Source organism: Salmo trutta, chromosome 37 (genome assembly GCF_901001165.1).
Source record: "Salmo trutta chromosome 37, fSalTru1.1, whole genome shotgun sequence".
NCBI lineage: Eukaryota > Metazoa > Chordata > Actinopteri > Salmoniformes > Salmonidae > Salmo > Salmo trutta.
The window spans coordinates 3,748,040-3,761,844 of NC_042993.1; the positions used below are offsets into that span (position 1 = coordinate 3,748,040).

At 43.0% G+C, this 13,805-nt stretch overlaps 1 protein-coding gene across 1 annotated transcript; it reads right to left on the reverse strand.

Annotated features, from left to right (window-relative positions):
• Nucleotides 1-445: 445 nt before the first annotated feature.
• Nucleotides 446-10,629, reverse strand: LOC115177304 (basic helix-loop-helix transcription factor scleraxis-like). Its single transcript, XM_029737952.1, has 2 exons — nucleotides 9,589-10,629; nucleotides 446-593 (listed from the first exon to the last, which is right to left on the reverse strand). The coding sequence occupies exons 1-2, from the start codon at nucleotides 10,174-10,176 to the stop codon at nucleotides 555-557; spliced, it is 627 nt and encodes a 208-aa protein (XP_029593812.1). The 5' UTR covers nucleotides 10,177-10,629; the 3' UTR covers nucleotides 446-554.
• Nucleotides 10,630-13,805: the final 3,176 nt, after the last annotated feature.

Below are 13,805 nucleotides of genomic sequence, written 5' to 3' on the forward strand. Positions count from 1 at the left end.
AGTAACGAGTCATTTGTGTTTCCAGAGCGCAAGTAGTGCACAATATAGGGAATAGAGTGCCATTTGGGCTGCAGCCGTTGAGAGAGCTGTCCTCCTCTGCCTGTTCATTATAATGTCCAGTAGTTTAAGGATAGATATTAACTAAATGGTCATGAGTCTATATATCATCCCATGTTACATGGACTTTTTGCTGCCACATCATCCCTTAACAGACATATCAAATCCTCCATGGTCTTAAATAAACCATTGTGCTTTCAATATATATATATATATATATATATATATATATATATATATATATATGAATATATATATATATATATATATATATATATATATATATATTGAAAGCACAATATATATACAAATATTATATTATATTATATATATATATATATATATATATATTGAAAGCACAATATATATACAAATATTATATTCTTATTAAGTACACAACTGTAAATACAACTTTCATTTGAAGAATAGGCTAATTGAACTGATCCTTCACAAAAGCGTTGGATATTTATCCTCTGGATGTTTCTGTCCTTCAGGCGTTATCTTCTTACAGTTGTATTTCTGTCTCTGTCTTTGTTCTGGAAGAGAGAAAACATCATCAGACCTCCTGGTTTTCACCCATGCTGAAGATGACTCCCTATCCCCTTTATAGTGCACTATTTTTGACTATGGTCCATAGGACTCTGGTCAAAAGCAGTGCACTATATAGGGAATAGGGTGCCATTGGGACGCACATTAGATGCATGAACTGATGTAGCCCAGCTCTCCATTTCACCTTATTTTTCAGTCTGCAGTCACAATGACATCATTGTAATCTAGGCCTACAGAGTGAAAAATAAAGGGTTTGAATCAGAATGGGATGTTTAGCATTTGTCTGTTCTATCAAAACAGAGCACCCTTGATTTTCTCCTGTGGTTACTTCCTTGGGGTCCAGGTTGTCTGGCCAGGAAGCCAGCCCAGGGAACAGCAAGCAGAGCCTCATTTCCCTTCTCACCTCTCTGTGTTTTGTGACACACCTGGCTTGCATTACGTCCATTCGCTTTGGTGAGGAGGTTGTAAGTTATTGGAATGGCGTTGTTTCTTGAGTCAGAGCTCGGCCGTACCGTATGTGAGCTAAGCTGGAACTGGAGCTCCTAATCAAAACATGCTCCTGGAGTCAAATGGAGTCTAATCAGATTTCAAAACAAGCTCTGGTCAGTTTTCTTACTGATGCTTTTGGGGAAATCTTATGGGTACTGACAGAATGTTAATACACTGAACAAAAATCTAAACGCAACATCCAACAATTTCCACGATTACAGTTCATATAAGGAAATTTGACAATTTAAATAAATTCATTAGGACATAATCTAGGGATTTCACATGACTGGGAATACAGATATGCATCTGTTGATCACAGATACCGTTTAAAAAAAGGTTGGTGCATGGATCAGAAAACCAGTCAGTATCTGGTGTGACCACCATTTGCCTCATGCAGCGTGACACAACTCCTTTGCATAGAGTTGATCAGGCTGTTGATTGTGGCCTGTGGAATGTTTTCCCGCTCCTCTTCAATGGTTGTGCGAAGTTGCTGGATATTAGTGGGAACTGGAACATGTTTTCGTACACATTGATCCAGAGCATCTCAAACATGCTCAATGGGTGACATGTATGGTGAGTATGCAGGCCATAGAAGAACTGGGACATGTTCAGCTTCCAGGAATTGTGTACAGATCCTTGCGACATGGGGCCATGCATTATCATGCTGAAACATGAGGTGATGGCTGTCATGAGGTGATGGCTGTCCCGGTACAGTTCAAACTGGGATTCATCCATGAAGAGCACACTTCTCCAGCGTTCCAGTGGCCATCAAAGGTGAGTATTTGCCCACCGAAGTCGGTTGCGATGCCGAACTGCAGTCAGGTCAAGACCCTGGTGAGAACGATGAACATGCAGATGAGCTTCCCTGAGACAGTTTCTGACAGCTTGTGCAGAAATTCTTAGCTGTCCGGAGGCTGGTCTCAGACGATCCCGCATGTGAAGAAGCCGGATGTGGAGGTCCTGGGCTGTGATCTTTTATTTCAGCTCATGAAACATGGAACCAACACTTTACATGTTGCGCTTATATTTCTGTTCAGAATAAATGTTCCTGGGGGTGATTTATACATGGTTCTGTGTAACTCAGTTGGTAGAGCATAGTGCTTGCAACACCAGGGTTGTGGGTTCAAATCCCACGGGGGTCCAGAATGAAAATGTATGCACTCACTACTGTTAGTCGCTCTGGATAAGAGCATCTGCTAAATTCCTGTAATCTATTTCTGTTTTCTTTCGATGTGGACATAATTTGTTGAATAAATATTATTGTTATGTTAAGGTTAAGCAGGTTTCATCTGCATTAGTTATTAAATACGCCCTTCAAGGAGGCTTATCAACTATACACATTTCCCTTTTTTTGTTGAAACAGTAGCCTATCTAAAATATTGATTTACTAAGCATGGATTTTCCACGCTTTCTTTTTCACTTAACGAAATAGTTGTGTCCTGGCTATTCTGTCAAATAAATAAAATAAATGATTACACCTGGTCATTGTCCTGAATAGGACGGCACTACTACAACATGACTTTCTAGTTGGAAAAATTCATTCAAACTGTCACGTCCTGGCCAGTATAAGGGTTAATTAGTATTGTAGTTTGGTCAGGACGTGACAGAGGGTATTTGTTTTATGTGGTTCAGGGTGGTGTGTTTGGTTAAAGGGTGTTTGATGTAGTATTTCCGGGGTTGTGGTTTATAGTCTATGTTTATGTATTTCTATGTGTAGTCTGGTGAGTGTGTTTCTATGTTGTGTTGATTGGGGTTGGGACTCTTAGTTGAAGGCAGGTGTTGTCTATCTGCCTTTGATTGAGAGTCCCATATATTGGGGTGTGTTTGTGATTCGTGGGTGATTGTTCTGTGTTGAGCTTAGGCTTTGCCAGACTGTTTGTTGTCGTTCGTTTCTCGTGTTTGTTATTTTTGTATTCATTTTTTAGAGTTAATAAATCATCAAAATGAGCATACACGTACCTGCTGCGTTTTGGTCCTCCTTCACCGACGACAACCGTGACACAAACAAATTCATCATGCTCAGTGTCATACATCTACATGTTTTATCTCTATTCAATTTAATTAATCTTTACAACAATCCTGTTGCTGATAATCTAATTACATTAATATAATGATTCATTTAAATACACTCATTTATTTCATGTGCAATTTAGGACTGACTCCTGTTGGATTAGTCTTTAACTACTTCCGTATGTCTGTCCATGATAAAATACCCAGTGAAGATCATTGGAATGCAATACAAGGCATGATGGGAATACAGTCGCAGGAGCAGCAGCACTGCACAGCACTCAACTCTATACTGCGTCACAAATGGTACCCTATTTACTTTATGGTGCGAGGACCCATAGGGCTCTGGTCAGAAGTAGTGCACTATGGGAAAAGGGTTCCATTTAGAGTACATACTATTAGTACTGCTCACAGCAGAGAGGGAACGCAACAGTCAACCACAAGCTTCCTCTGAACACAAAACATTCACTTCAAGTGTTTTCGATTGGTAACACTTTATCATAACTTTCATGAATAAGGATGATTATTTAACGATTGAATTAACTATTCATAAATAAGTATTTCAATATTGGTAAAAATGAATAATTATTTATAATGGCTTACTCATAAACGTTTTTATAAAATGTTACCAGCGCTTCTTATGAGTTTGCATTTAGTTTAATAGTCAATATCCAGTATCCATTTAACTAAAGGTACTGGGTTGGACCAATGCTGCTGTAATATTTTGGACCCTTAGGGGAAGCCTGGTTTGTAATGGGAGTGTTCACTGCCAAGCATCATCACCAGATCTAATGGAGCCAAGATCCCTGGCATTCTAACCTTGATATGGAGACTATAGATTTACTGTGTTTTTCCACTTTCTAATTCTATAAATCTACAGCTAGAATATACGGTATTCATAAATGCTGGCTATGCTCTGTCCAAGACAAATGCACATTTGCCAAATGGAATAGAGAGTTTAGTATGAAGTTTGATAAAGTACACTCGATAGGCATGATATGGTTGAGGCATGAAGTCTCCTACACAGTAAGTCATAGCTATAGCTTAAGCATGTATGACTTTATTTTCATACATTTTCTGCCTCAGATGAGGGTAACAACATTGGTGAAAACCTTGAAGAGACAAGGATTTTTACTTTATACATACAGTGTTCTCTCTCTACAGTCTACGATAGCTCATCAGCCCACTCTGCAGGTCTTGAAATGTGTTGAAAAGACAAAACTGCACTCGTATTTCATACTGTATAGCTCACATATGCTTCATTTCATTATTTTCTTCTTCTTTAGAAACAAAGAAACGAGTGGCGGCTGAGGGGTGTTTTTCTGGGAGTAATGAGCACTGGGTTTGCATCCCAAATGGCACCCTATTCCCTATGTAGTGTACTACTTTTGACCAGAGTCCTATGAATCCTGGTCCAAAGTAAAGCACTTTAAAGGAAATGGGGTGCCATTTGGGACTGCCTTAATGGGAGAAAGGAGTGAGAGCAGTTATGGAGACCAGTTTTGCTTTAAACATCACATCAAAGAGCTAAAAGAGCTAGCTCAATCTGGTTCAAATACCAGCAGCAGAATGAATGCAGGCTTCAGCACTGGATCAATCATTTAAAGGGCAATTATCTCATTAGCTGGTTTATTCTGTATGATTCTAACAATGTCCAATTACTTCCAGGATACATTTATTCTGGATTCATTATTGTGATATATGGTCAGAATATGTTTTCATATGTCTATGTTTCCAAAAGTCCAAATCCAATGACCAATTATACTGTTGTAAAATGTTTATAGTCACTGAGCTTTGAATTAAAACCATTCACAGCATTATAAATCTGAAATATTTCTTCATGCATTATGTAAATATGATTCCTTCCTGATAGTGAAGAGTATTTTTGCATTGTCATCCTCTTTCTGATGTTTAGCTGCCTTAGTCAAACATTGTATATTAATTCTATGTTGCAAATCTAATGCATACATTCTATACATTCATACATTCTAGTTATTTTTGAATGATACTATCACAATCCCTCCCATTGGGTTCAACGATGAATGAATATGCTGTGCATGGACAAAAAAACATCATGCCTACAGTTTCTGTTAAATGGCACCCTGTTCTCTATATAATGCACTACTGTTGACCAGAGCTCTATGGACTCTGGCACCCTGTTCTCTATATAATGCACTACTGTTGACCAGAGCTCTATGGACTCTGGCACCCTGTTCTCTATATAATGCACTACTGTTGACCAGAGCTCTATGGACTCTGGCACCCTGTTCCCTATATAATGCACTACTGTTGACCAGAGCTCTATGGACTCTGGCACCCTGTTCTCTATATAATGCACTACTGTTGACCAGAAGCTCTATGGACTCTGGCACCCTGTTCTCTATATAATGCACTACTGTTGACCAGAGCTCTATGGACTCTGGCACCCTGTTCTCTATATAATGCACTGCTGTTGACCAGAGCTCTATGGACTCTGGCACCCTGTTCCCTATATAATGCACTACTGTTGACCAGAGCTCTATGAACTCTGGCACCCTGTTCCCTATATAATGCACTACTGTTGACCAGAGCACTATGGACTCTGGCACCCTGTTCCCTATATGATGCACTACTGTTGACCAGAGCACTATGGACTCTGGCACCCTGTTCTCTATATAATGCACAACTGTTGACCAGAAATCTATGGACTCTGGCACCCTGTTCCCTATATAATACACTACTGTTGACCAGAGCTCTATGGACTCTGGCACCCTGTTCTCTATATAATGCACTACTGTTGACCAGAGCTCTATGGACTCTGGCACCCTGTTCCCTATATAATGCACTACCGTTGACCAGAGCTCTATGGACTCTGGCACCCTGTTCCCTATATAATGCACTACTGTTGACCAGAGCACTATGGACTCTGGCACCCTGTTCTCTATATAATGCACTACTGTTGACCAGAGCACTATGGACTCTGGCACCCTGTTCCCTATATAATGCACTACTGTTGACCAGAGCACTATGGACTCTGGCACCCTGTTCTCTATATAATGCACTACTGTTGACCAGAGCACTATGGACTCTGGCACCCTGTTCCCTATATAATACACTACTGTTGACCAGAGCTCTATGGACTCTGGCACCCTGTTCTCTATATAATGCACTACTGTTGACCAGAGCACTATGGACTCTGGCACCCTGTTCCCTATATAATGCACTACTGTTGACCAGAGCACTATGGACTCTGGCACCCTGTTCCCTATATAATGCACTACTGTTGACCAGAGCACTATGGACTCTGGCACCCTGTTCCCTATATAATGCACTACTGTTGATCAGAGCACTATGGACTCTGGCATCCTGTTCCCTATATAATGCACTACTGTTGACCAGAGCTCTATGGACTCTGGCATCCTGTTCCCTATATAATGCACTACTGTTGACCAGAGCTCTATGGACTCTGGCATCCTGTTCCCTATATAATACACTACTGTTGACCAGAGCTCTATGGACTCTGGCACCCTGTTCCCTATATAATGCACTACTGTTGACCAGAGCTCTATGGACTCTGGCACCCTGTTCCCTATATAATACACTACTGTTGACCAGAGCTCTATGGACTCTGGCACCCTGTTCTCTATATAATGCACTACTGTTCACCAGAGCACTATGGACTCTGGCACCCTGTTCCCTATATAATGCACTACTGTTGACCAGAGCACTATGGACTCTGGCACCCTGTTCCCTATATAATGCACTACTGTTGACCAGAGCTCTATGGACTCTGGCACCCTGTTCTCTATATAGTGCACTACTGTTGACCAGAACACTATGGACTCTGGCACCCTGTTCCCTATATAATGCACTACTGTTGACCAGAGCACTATGGACTCTGGCACCCTGTTCCCTATATAATACACTACTGTTGACCAGAGCTCTATGGACTCTGGCACCCTGTTCTCTATGTAATGCACTACTGTTCACCAGAGCACTATGGACTCTGGCACCCTGTTCCCTATATAATGCACTACTGTTGACCAGAGCACTATGGACTCTGGCACCCTGTTCCCTATATAATGCACTACTGTTGACCAGAGCTCTATGGACTCTGGCACCCTGTTCCCTATATAATGCACTACTGTTGACCAGAGCACTATGTACTCTGGCATCCTGTTCCCTATATAATACACTACTGTTGACCAGAGCTCTATGGACTCTGGCACCCTGTTCTCTATATAATGCACTACTGTTGACCAGAGCACTATGGACTCTGGCACCCTGTTCCCTATATAATGCACTACTGTTGACCAGAGCACTATGGACTCTGGCATCCTGTTCCCTATATAATACACTACTGTTGACCAGAGCTCTATGAACTCTGGCACCCTGTTCCCTATATAATGCACTACTGTTGACCAGAGCTCTATGGACTCTGGCATCCTGTTCCCTATATAATGCACTACTGTTGACCAGAGCTCTATGGACTCTGGCATCCTGTTCCCTATATAATACACTACTGTTGACCATAGGCAGTCATGTAAAGTACTTAAGTACAAATCATTTAAAGTACTACTTAAGTCATTTTTGGGAGTATCTGTACTTTTACTTTTACTTCACTACATTCCTAAAGAAAATAATGTACTTTTTACTCCGTACATTTTACCTGACACCCAAAAATACTCGTTACATTTTGAATGCTTATCAGGACAGGAAAATGGTCCAATTCACGCACTTATAAAGAGAACATCCCTGGTCATCCCTACTGCCTCTGATCTGGCGGACTCACTAAACACAAATGCATCTTTTGTAAATAATGTCTTACAAAGAGTATTGGAGTGTGCCGTTGGCTATCCATACATTTTAAAAACAAGAAAATGGTGCCATCTGTTTTGCTTAAAAGAAGGAATTTGAAATAATTTATATTTCTACTTTTACTTTTGATACTTAAGTATATTTAGAACCAAATAATGTTAGATTTTTACTCAGGTAGTATTTTACTGGGTGACTTTCTATTAAGGTATCTATACCTTTACTCAAGTATCACAATTGGGTACTTTTCCACCACTGGGAATTGGGTTGCATTTGAGACATGGACTCAGAGTTGTAACGGCAAGGTGGTTAACAGCAGAACGAATGAGGAAGAGAACAGCCTCAGATTAAGACATGATGCACATCTACATCATTCACCCAGCACTGAGATTCACATGTCTCCAGCAGTCCTCAAGACAGTTTAAATACTATCTCCAGATTTGACTATTTTGGCTGACTGTATGCTTGTAGTAGTTATTTTGCCCAGGGAATTTGTGACTTGCCTGACTACTCATTCACATTGCTCCGGCCAAACACCACGCTTACTATCGTTTCTGCTCCAAGATGAACGTATGCAGTTATCGACAGAGCAGCGTAACTAAATTCAGGATGAGTCGTCAGGCAAATTTGTGAGTACTACATGGATGAATTCTTACGGGTTAGCTCATTTATACTTTGATGATACACACTTTTCTACCGCTCACTTTCCACCTGCAGTAATGATCTTGTTCAGTTCAAAAGGTTCAAACCAACGGCTTAGTCCGAGAGCCCATGTGGTCATCTGAAGAAATGTATCGTTACTGTTTTCTCTTGACGTCAACAATCAGTCCTCATCTAGGACAATCATCCTGGGGCTGCTGCAGGTCCTGCGTGGCTCACTTGGTAGAGCACGGTGCTTGTAATGTCAGGACTGTGGGTTTGATTCCTACTGGAGCAACCCATAAGAAAATGTATGTACGCACTACTGTAAGTCACTTTGGAAAAAAGCGCCTGCTAAATGGAATATATTATGCAGGTCTAAAGTAATGAGAGATGAGATTGTACTTCAGTGTTTCTGCTCTGACTGATCCCATCGACTCCACCAGTGGTAGGGAACAGAGGTGTAGATTTCACACTGCGGGGAGTCTGCCATGTCAACCATTCCCACATGGATTAGTTTAGATGGGCAACGGTCAGGTTAGGATGAAATTGGCTCCTTATTAATAGTTTTAACTACAGTATTACACTGATTTGAACAAAAAGGCAACATTGAAGAGGGTGAATATATCCAAGTGTTTCCCTAACTTTTTTCCGTAACCTACCTAATTAATTTATCATATTCTTGTGATCAAACTAATGATAGTTTGGTGACAGTTTGAACCAATATAGACTATCTATAGGGGGCTATCCAAATAACGTGGGGCCAAAACCCAGCCTTTTAGCCATGAGGAGTTTGGCCACAAGACTCAGCCCACAGTTATGAAATGCTCATTTTCTCAATGACAGATTTACCTGAAATAAGAACCCAGACCTAGCTCTAAAATAGTTTGTGTTTGGAAGTTGAAAGGCCACTTAAAGGGACTCCATGAACGCCTAGTTGAGTTATTTTTCTCTGGGAGGATTTCAACCAATAAGACCCTTGACCCTTAGCATCCAGACCATACCACTCTCCTGTCAGTCATACAGTAGCTCTGCCCCTCCAGTGGCACTCACCATTTTCCTCTGCTTGCTGAGGCAGAAAGTACAGATGTGTTTGGGCTGTTTCTCTGAGCCCCGGCCGGGCGAGGGGCTGAGACTGTGGAGGGTGTGGTGGTGGAATGGGGGTGTGGAGGAGTGGCACGGCTGCCCATCCCCACACGCCTCGCCCACCAGCAGCACATTACCCAGGTGGGAGATGTAGCTGGACGCCAGCCGCAGAGTCTCGATCTTGGACAGCTTCCTGTCGGCTGGCTCGGTGGGGATGAGGGTCCTCAGAGCAGTGAAGGCCGTGTTCACGCTGTTGGTGCGGTCCCTCTCTCGAGCGTTTGCCACGTTCCGCTGCCGCACCTCCACCACCGGGGCTCCTGCCACCATCGGGGGCCCCGCCAGCCTGCCGGCAACTCCGCATAACTTCCTCTTCCTGCTTCCCACCTTGATCTGAAACCCGTTGGAGCCCCCGTTGAGACGGAAGGAGGACTTCTGGGAGTCGGAGCCCGAGCTCTCGCTGCCGCCGTTCTCCTCCTCCTCGTCCTCTGACATCATGCTGATGTCGGAGAAGAGGAAGCAGCTTGGGGGAGCCGTACGCACCATCGTAAAAGACATCAGTCCAGATCTACAAGACAGGTGGGAGACTCCTCTCTCATATAGAGACCTGTAGAAAGACCAGATCCCCCCAGTACTGTAGATCCTCTACTTAATCCTTGGACATGAGGACAAAAGAGATCAAGACACTCAGATTAAATCACTCTTTGATATCTCTCTCTTTCTCGGCTTCTCTCACCTATCTCTCTCACCTCTCTCTCCTCTCTCTCTCTCTCTCTCTCTCTCTTTCTCTCTCTCTCTCTCCCCTTCTCTCTTCCTCTTTCTCTGTCTTTCTCTGTCTCACTCTCTCACCTCTCTCTCTTTCTCTGTCTGTCTCTCTCACGGTGGACCCCTCCTTCACTCCTGGCTGGCTGTTATATTGTGAGTGTCTGTTTTCTCTGAGTTCCCCTCAGTGTGATGTTAGCCTCCCTCTGCCTCTACACAGATACACGTCTGATTTCTGTCTGAGTGTCTCCGTATGGCTGTCCTTTATAGGCGGTGGGAGGGCCTGCTACTCTGCTCTACTCCCCCTCTGCTCTATGTAGGCGGTGAGAGGGCCTCCTGCTCTGCTCTACTCCCCCCTCTGCTCTATAGAAATCTCAGAGATAGAGTTAGACTCTCTCAGTGTCTGGGCTGGACTGGGGCTTTTCACTGGGAAGATGAAAAGAAACTTGGTCTGTATGATGATGAAAACAAATACATGTGATAGAGAGTCACTGAAGGCCGGATGGCAGGGTCCACTACTTTATGAGCTCTCTCTCTCTCTCTCTCTCTCTCTCTCTCTCTCTCTCTCTCTCAATTTAAGGGGCTTTATTGGCATGGGAAAAATAGGTTTACATTGCCAAAGCAAGTGAAATAGATAATAAAGAAAAGTGAAATAAAAAAATGAACAGTAAACATTACACTCACAAAAGTTCCAAAAGAATAAAGACATTTCAAATGTCATATGGTATATACACTGCTCAAAAAAATAAAGGGAACACTTAAACAACACAATGTAACTCCAAGTCAATCACACTTCTGTGAAATCAAACTGTCCACTTAGGAAGCAACACTGATTGACAATAAATTTCACATGCTGTTGTGCAAATGGAATAGACAACAGATGGAAATTATAGGCAATTAGCAAGACATCCCCCAATAAAGGAGTGGTTCTACAGGTGGGGACCACAGACCACTTCTCAGTTCCTATGCTTCCTGGCTGATGTTTTGGTCACTTTTGAATGCTGGCGGTGCTTTCACTCTAGTGGTAGAATGAGACGGAGTCTACAACCCACACAAGTGGCTCAGGTAGTCCAGCTCATCCAGGATGGCACATCAATGCGAGCTGTGGCAAGAAGGTTTGCTGTGTCTGTCAGCGTAGTGTCCAGAGCATGGAGGCGCTACCAGGAGACAGGCCAGTACATCAGGAGACGTGGAGGAGGCCGTAGGAGGGCAACAACCCAGCAGCAGGACCGCTACCTCCGCCTTTGTGCAAGGAGGAGCAGGAGAAGCACTGCCAGAGCCCTGCAAAATGACCTCCAGCAGGCCACAAATGTGCATGTGTCTGCTCAAACGGTCAGAAACAGACTCCATGAGGGTGGTATGAGGGCCCGACGTCCACAGGTGGGGGTTGTGCTTACAGCCCAACACCGTGCAGAACGTTTGGCATTTGCCAGAGAACACCAAGATTGGCAAATTCGCCACTGGCGCCCTGTGCTCTTCACAGATGAAAGCAGGTTCACACTGAGCACGTGACAGACGTGACAGAGTCTGGAGACGCCGTGGAGAACGTACTGCTGTCTGCAACTTCCTCCAGCATGACCGGTTTGGTGGTGGGTCAGTCATGGTGTGGGGTGGCATTTCTTTGGGGGGCCGCACAGACCTCCATGTGCTCGCCAGAGGTAGCCTGACTGCCATTAGGTACCGAGATGAGATCCTCAGACCCCTTGTGAGACCATATGCTGGTGCGGTTGGCCCTGGGTTCCTCCTAATGCAAGACAATGCTAGACCTCATGTGGCGGAGTGTGTCAGCAGTTCCTGCAAGAGGAAGGCAATGATGCTATGGACTGGCCCGCCCGTTCCCCAGACCTGAATCCAATTGAGCACATCTGGGACATCATGTCTCGCTCCATCCACCAACGCCACGTTGCACCACAGACTGTCCAGGAGTTGGCGGATGCTTTAGTCCAGGTCTGGGAGGAGATCCCTCAGGAGACCATCCGCCACCTCATCAGGAACATGCCCTGGCGTTGTAGGGAGGTCATACAGGCACGTGGAGGCCACACACACTACTGAGCATCATTTTGACTTGTTTTAAGGACATTACATCAAAGTTGGATCAGCCTGTAGTGTGGTTTTCCACTTTAATTTTGAGTGTGACTCCAAATCCAGACCTCCATGGGTTGATAAATTGGATTTCCATTGATTATTTTTGTGTGATTTTGTTGTCAGGACATTCAACTATGTAAAGAAAAAAGTATTTAATAAGATTATTTCTTTCATTCAGACCTAGGATGTGTTGTTTAAGTGTTCCCTTTATTTTTTTGAGCAGTATATATACAGTGTTGTAATCATGTGCAAATAGTTAAAGTGCAAAAGGGAAAATAAATAAACATAAATATAGGTTGTATTTACAATGGTGTTTGTTCTTCACTGGTAGCTCTTTTCTTCTCTCTCTCGCTTTCTCTCTCTCTCTCTTTCGCTTTTTCCTACTCTCTGCTTTCTTCTCCCTCTCTCTTCAATCCTTCTCCTCCACTTCACCATCTACACAGAAGCCTATTGATTTCATGTCAACTGTTTCACACCTCTCGTTCTCAAATAACACAACAGCACAGTTCTGGACTATTGTCTTCATCTCTCAGTGTTCTACGGTATGAGAAAGCACTGCCTTGACTGATCTGACTAGGGTGGCACTAACGTGAGGTTAGGGCAACACGAGACGGCTGTTGAAAGGTAATATCACAAATGTAGAATTTGTCAAGTTACACAATGTTTCAGTCAACCTTCATCTTTCTTATTTATTCATAATATTTATTCTGTGAAATTGACAGCGGAAAAGTAGCCAACAGTCAGCGCCATGGTTGATTAACAGGAAGTGCTAGAGGCAATAAAGTTGGGAGGAGGAAGTGGACGGACGGGAGAATACTGCAGCCAGGTGGACCTGACAGAATGCCTATGCTACTATTACATAGACACGCAGTAGCAGGATTTTCCCTCCGCTTTACATATCTCACAGGACCATGCGGGCAGCTCGACACAGTATTACTTTCACCGTCCTAATCAACTGCTTCAGGGGAGAAAACATTTTCTTTCTGAACAATAATCAGATATACTACCAAATGGTCCTAGTTGCCAAGAAAATGTCGTCAACATAGGAAATAATATACTGCTTTCCATGGCAACATTTCTACATTGCAAAATATGGCCACATTTCAATTGCAAAATTACATTTTATAAATTAATTGAGTAAGTGAAAATAGCGAAAAAAAGTGTACAACAGACATGGCTTCCTTTTCTTGCTACATCATCAGCTGACATGTCCTTCTATGTGTTCTGTCCATTGGCATAACATCTCAACATGAATTCATTACCTAATATCCAGTGTCACTGATGAGGGACACATGTTTAAACATGTCACTGATTAGGGTTACATCTTTAAAAGTGTCACT

What these genes read in the sequence shown, in the direction of transcription:
- LOC115177304 (XM_029737952.1), bottom strand. Translation starts at nt 10,176, where the DNA reads ATGTCTTTTACGATGGTGCGTACGGCTCCCCCAAGCTGCTTCCTCTTC. An exon ending in TCAGCAAGCAGAGGAAAATG is followed by an intron (nt 594 to 9,588) that starts GTGAGTGCCACT and finishes TCTCTCTTCCAG; the next exon opens with AACAAAGACAGAGACAGAAA.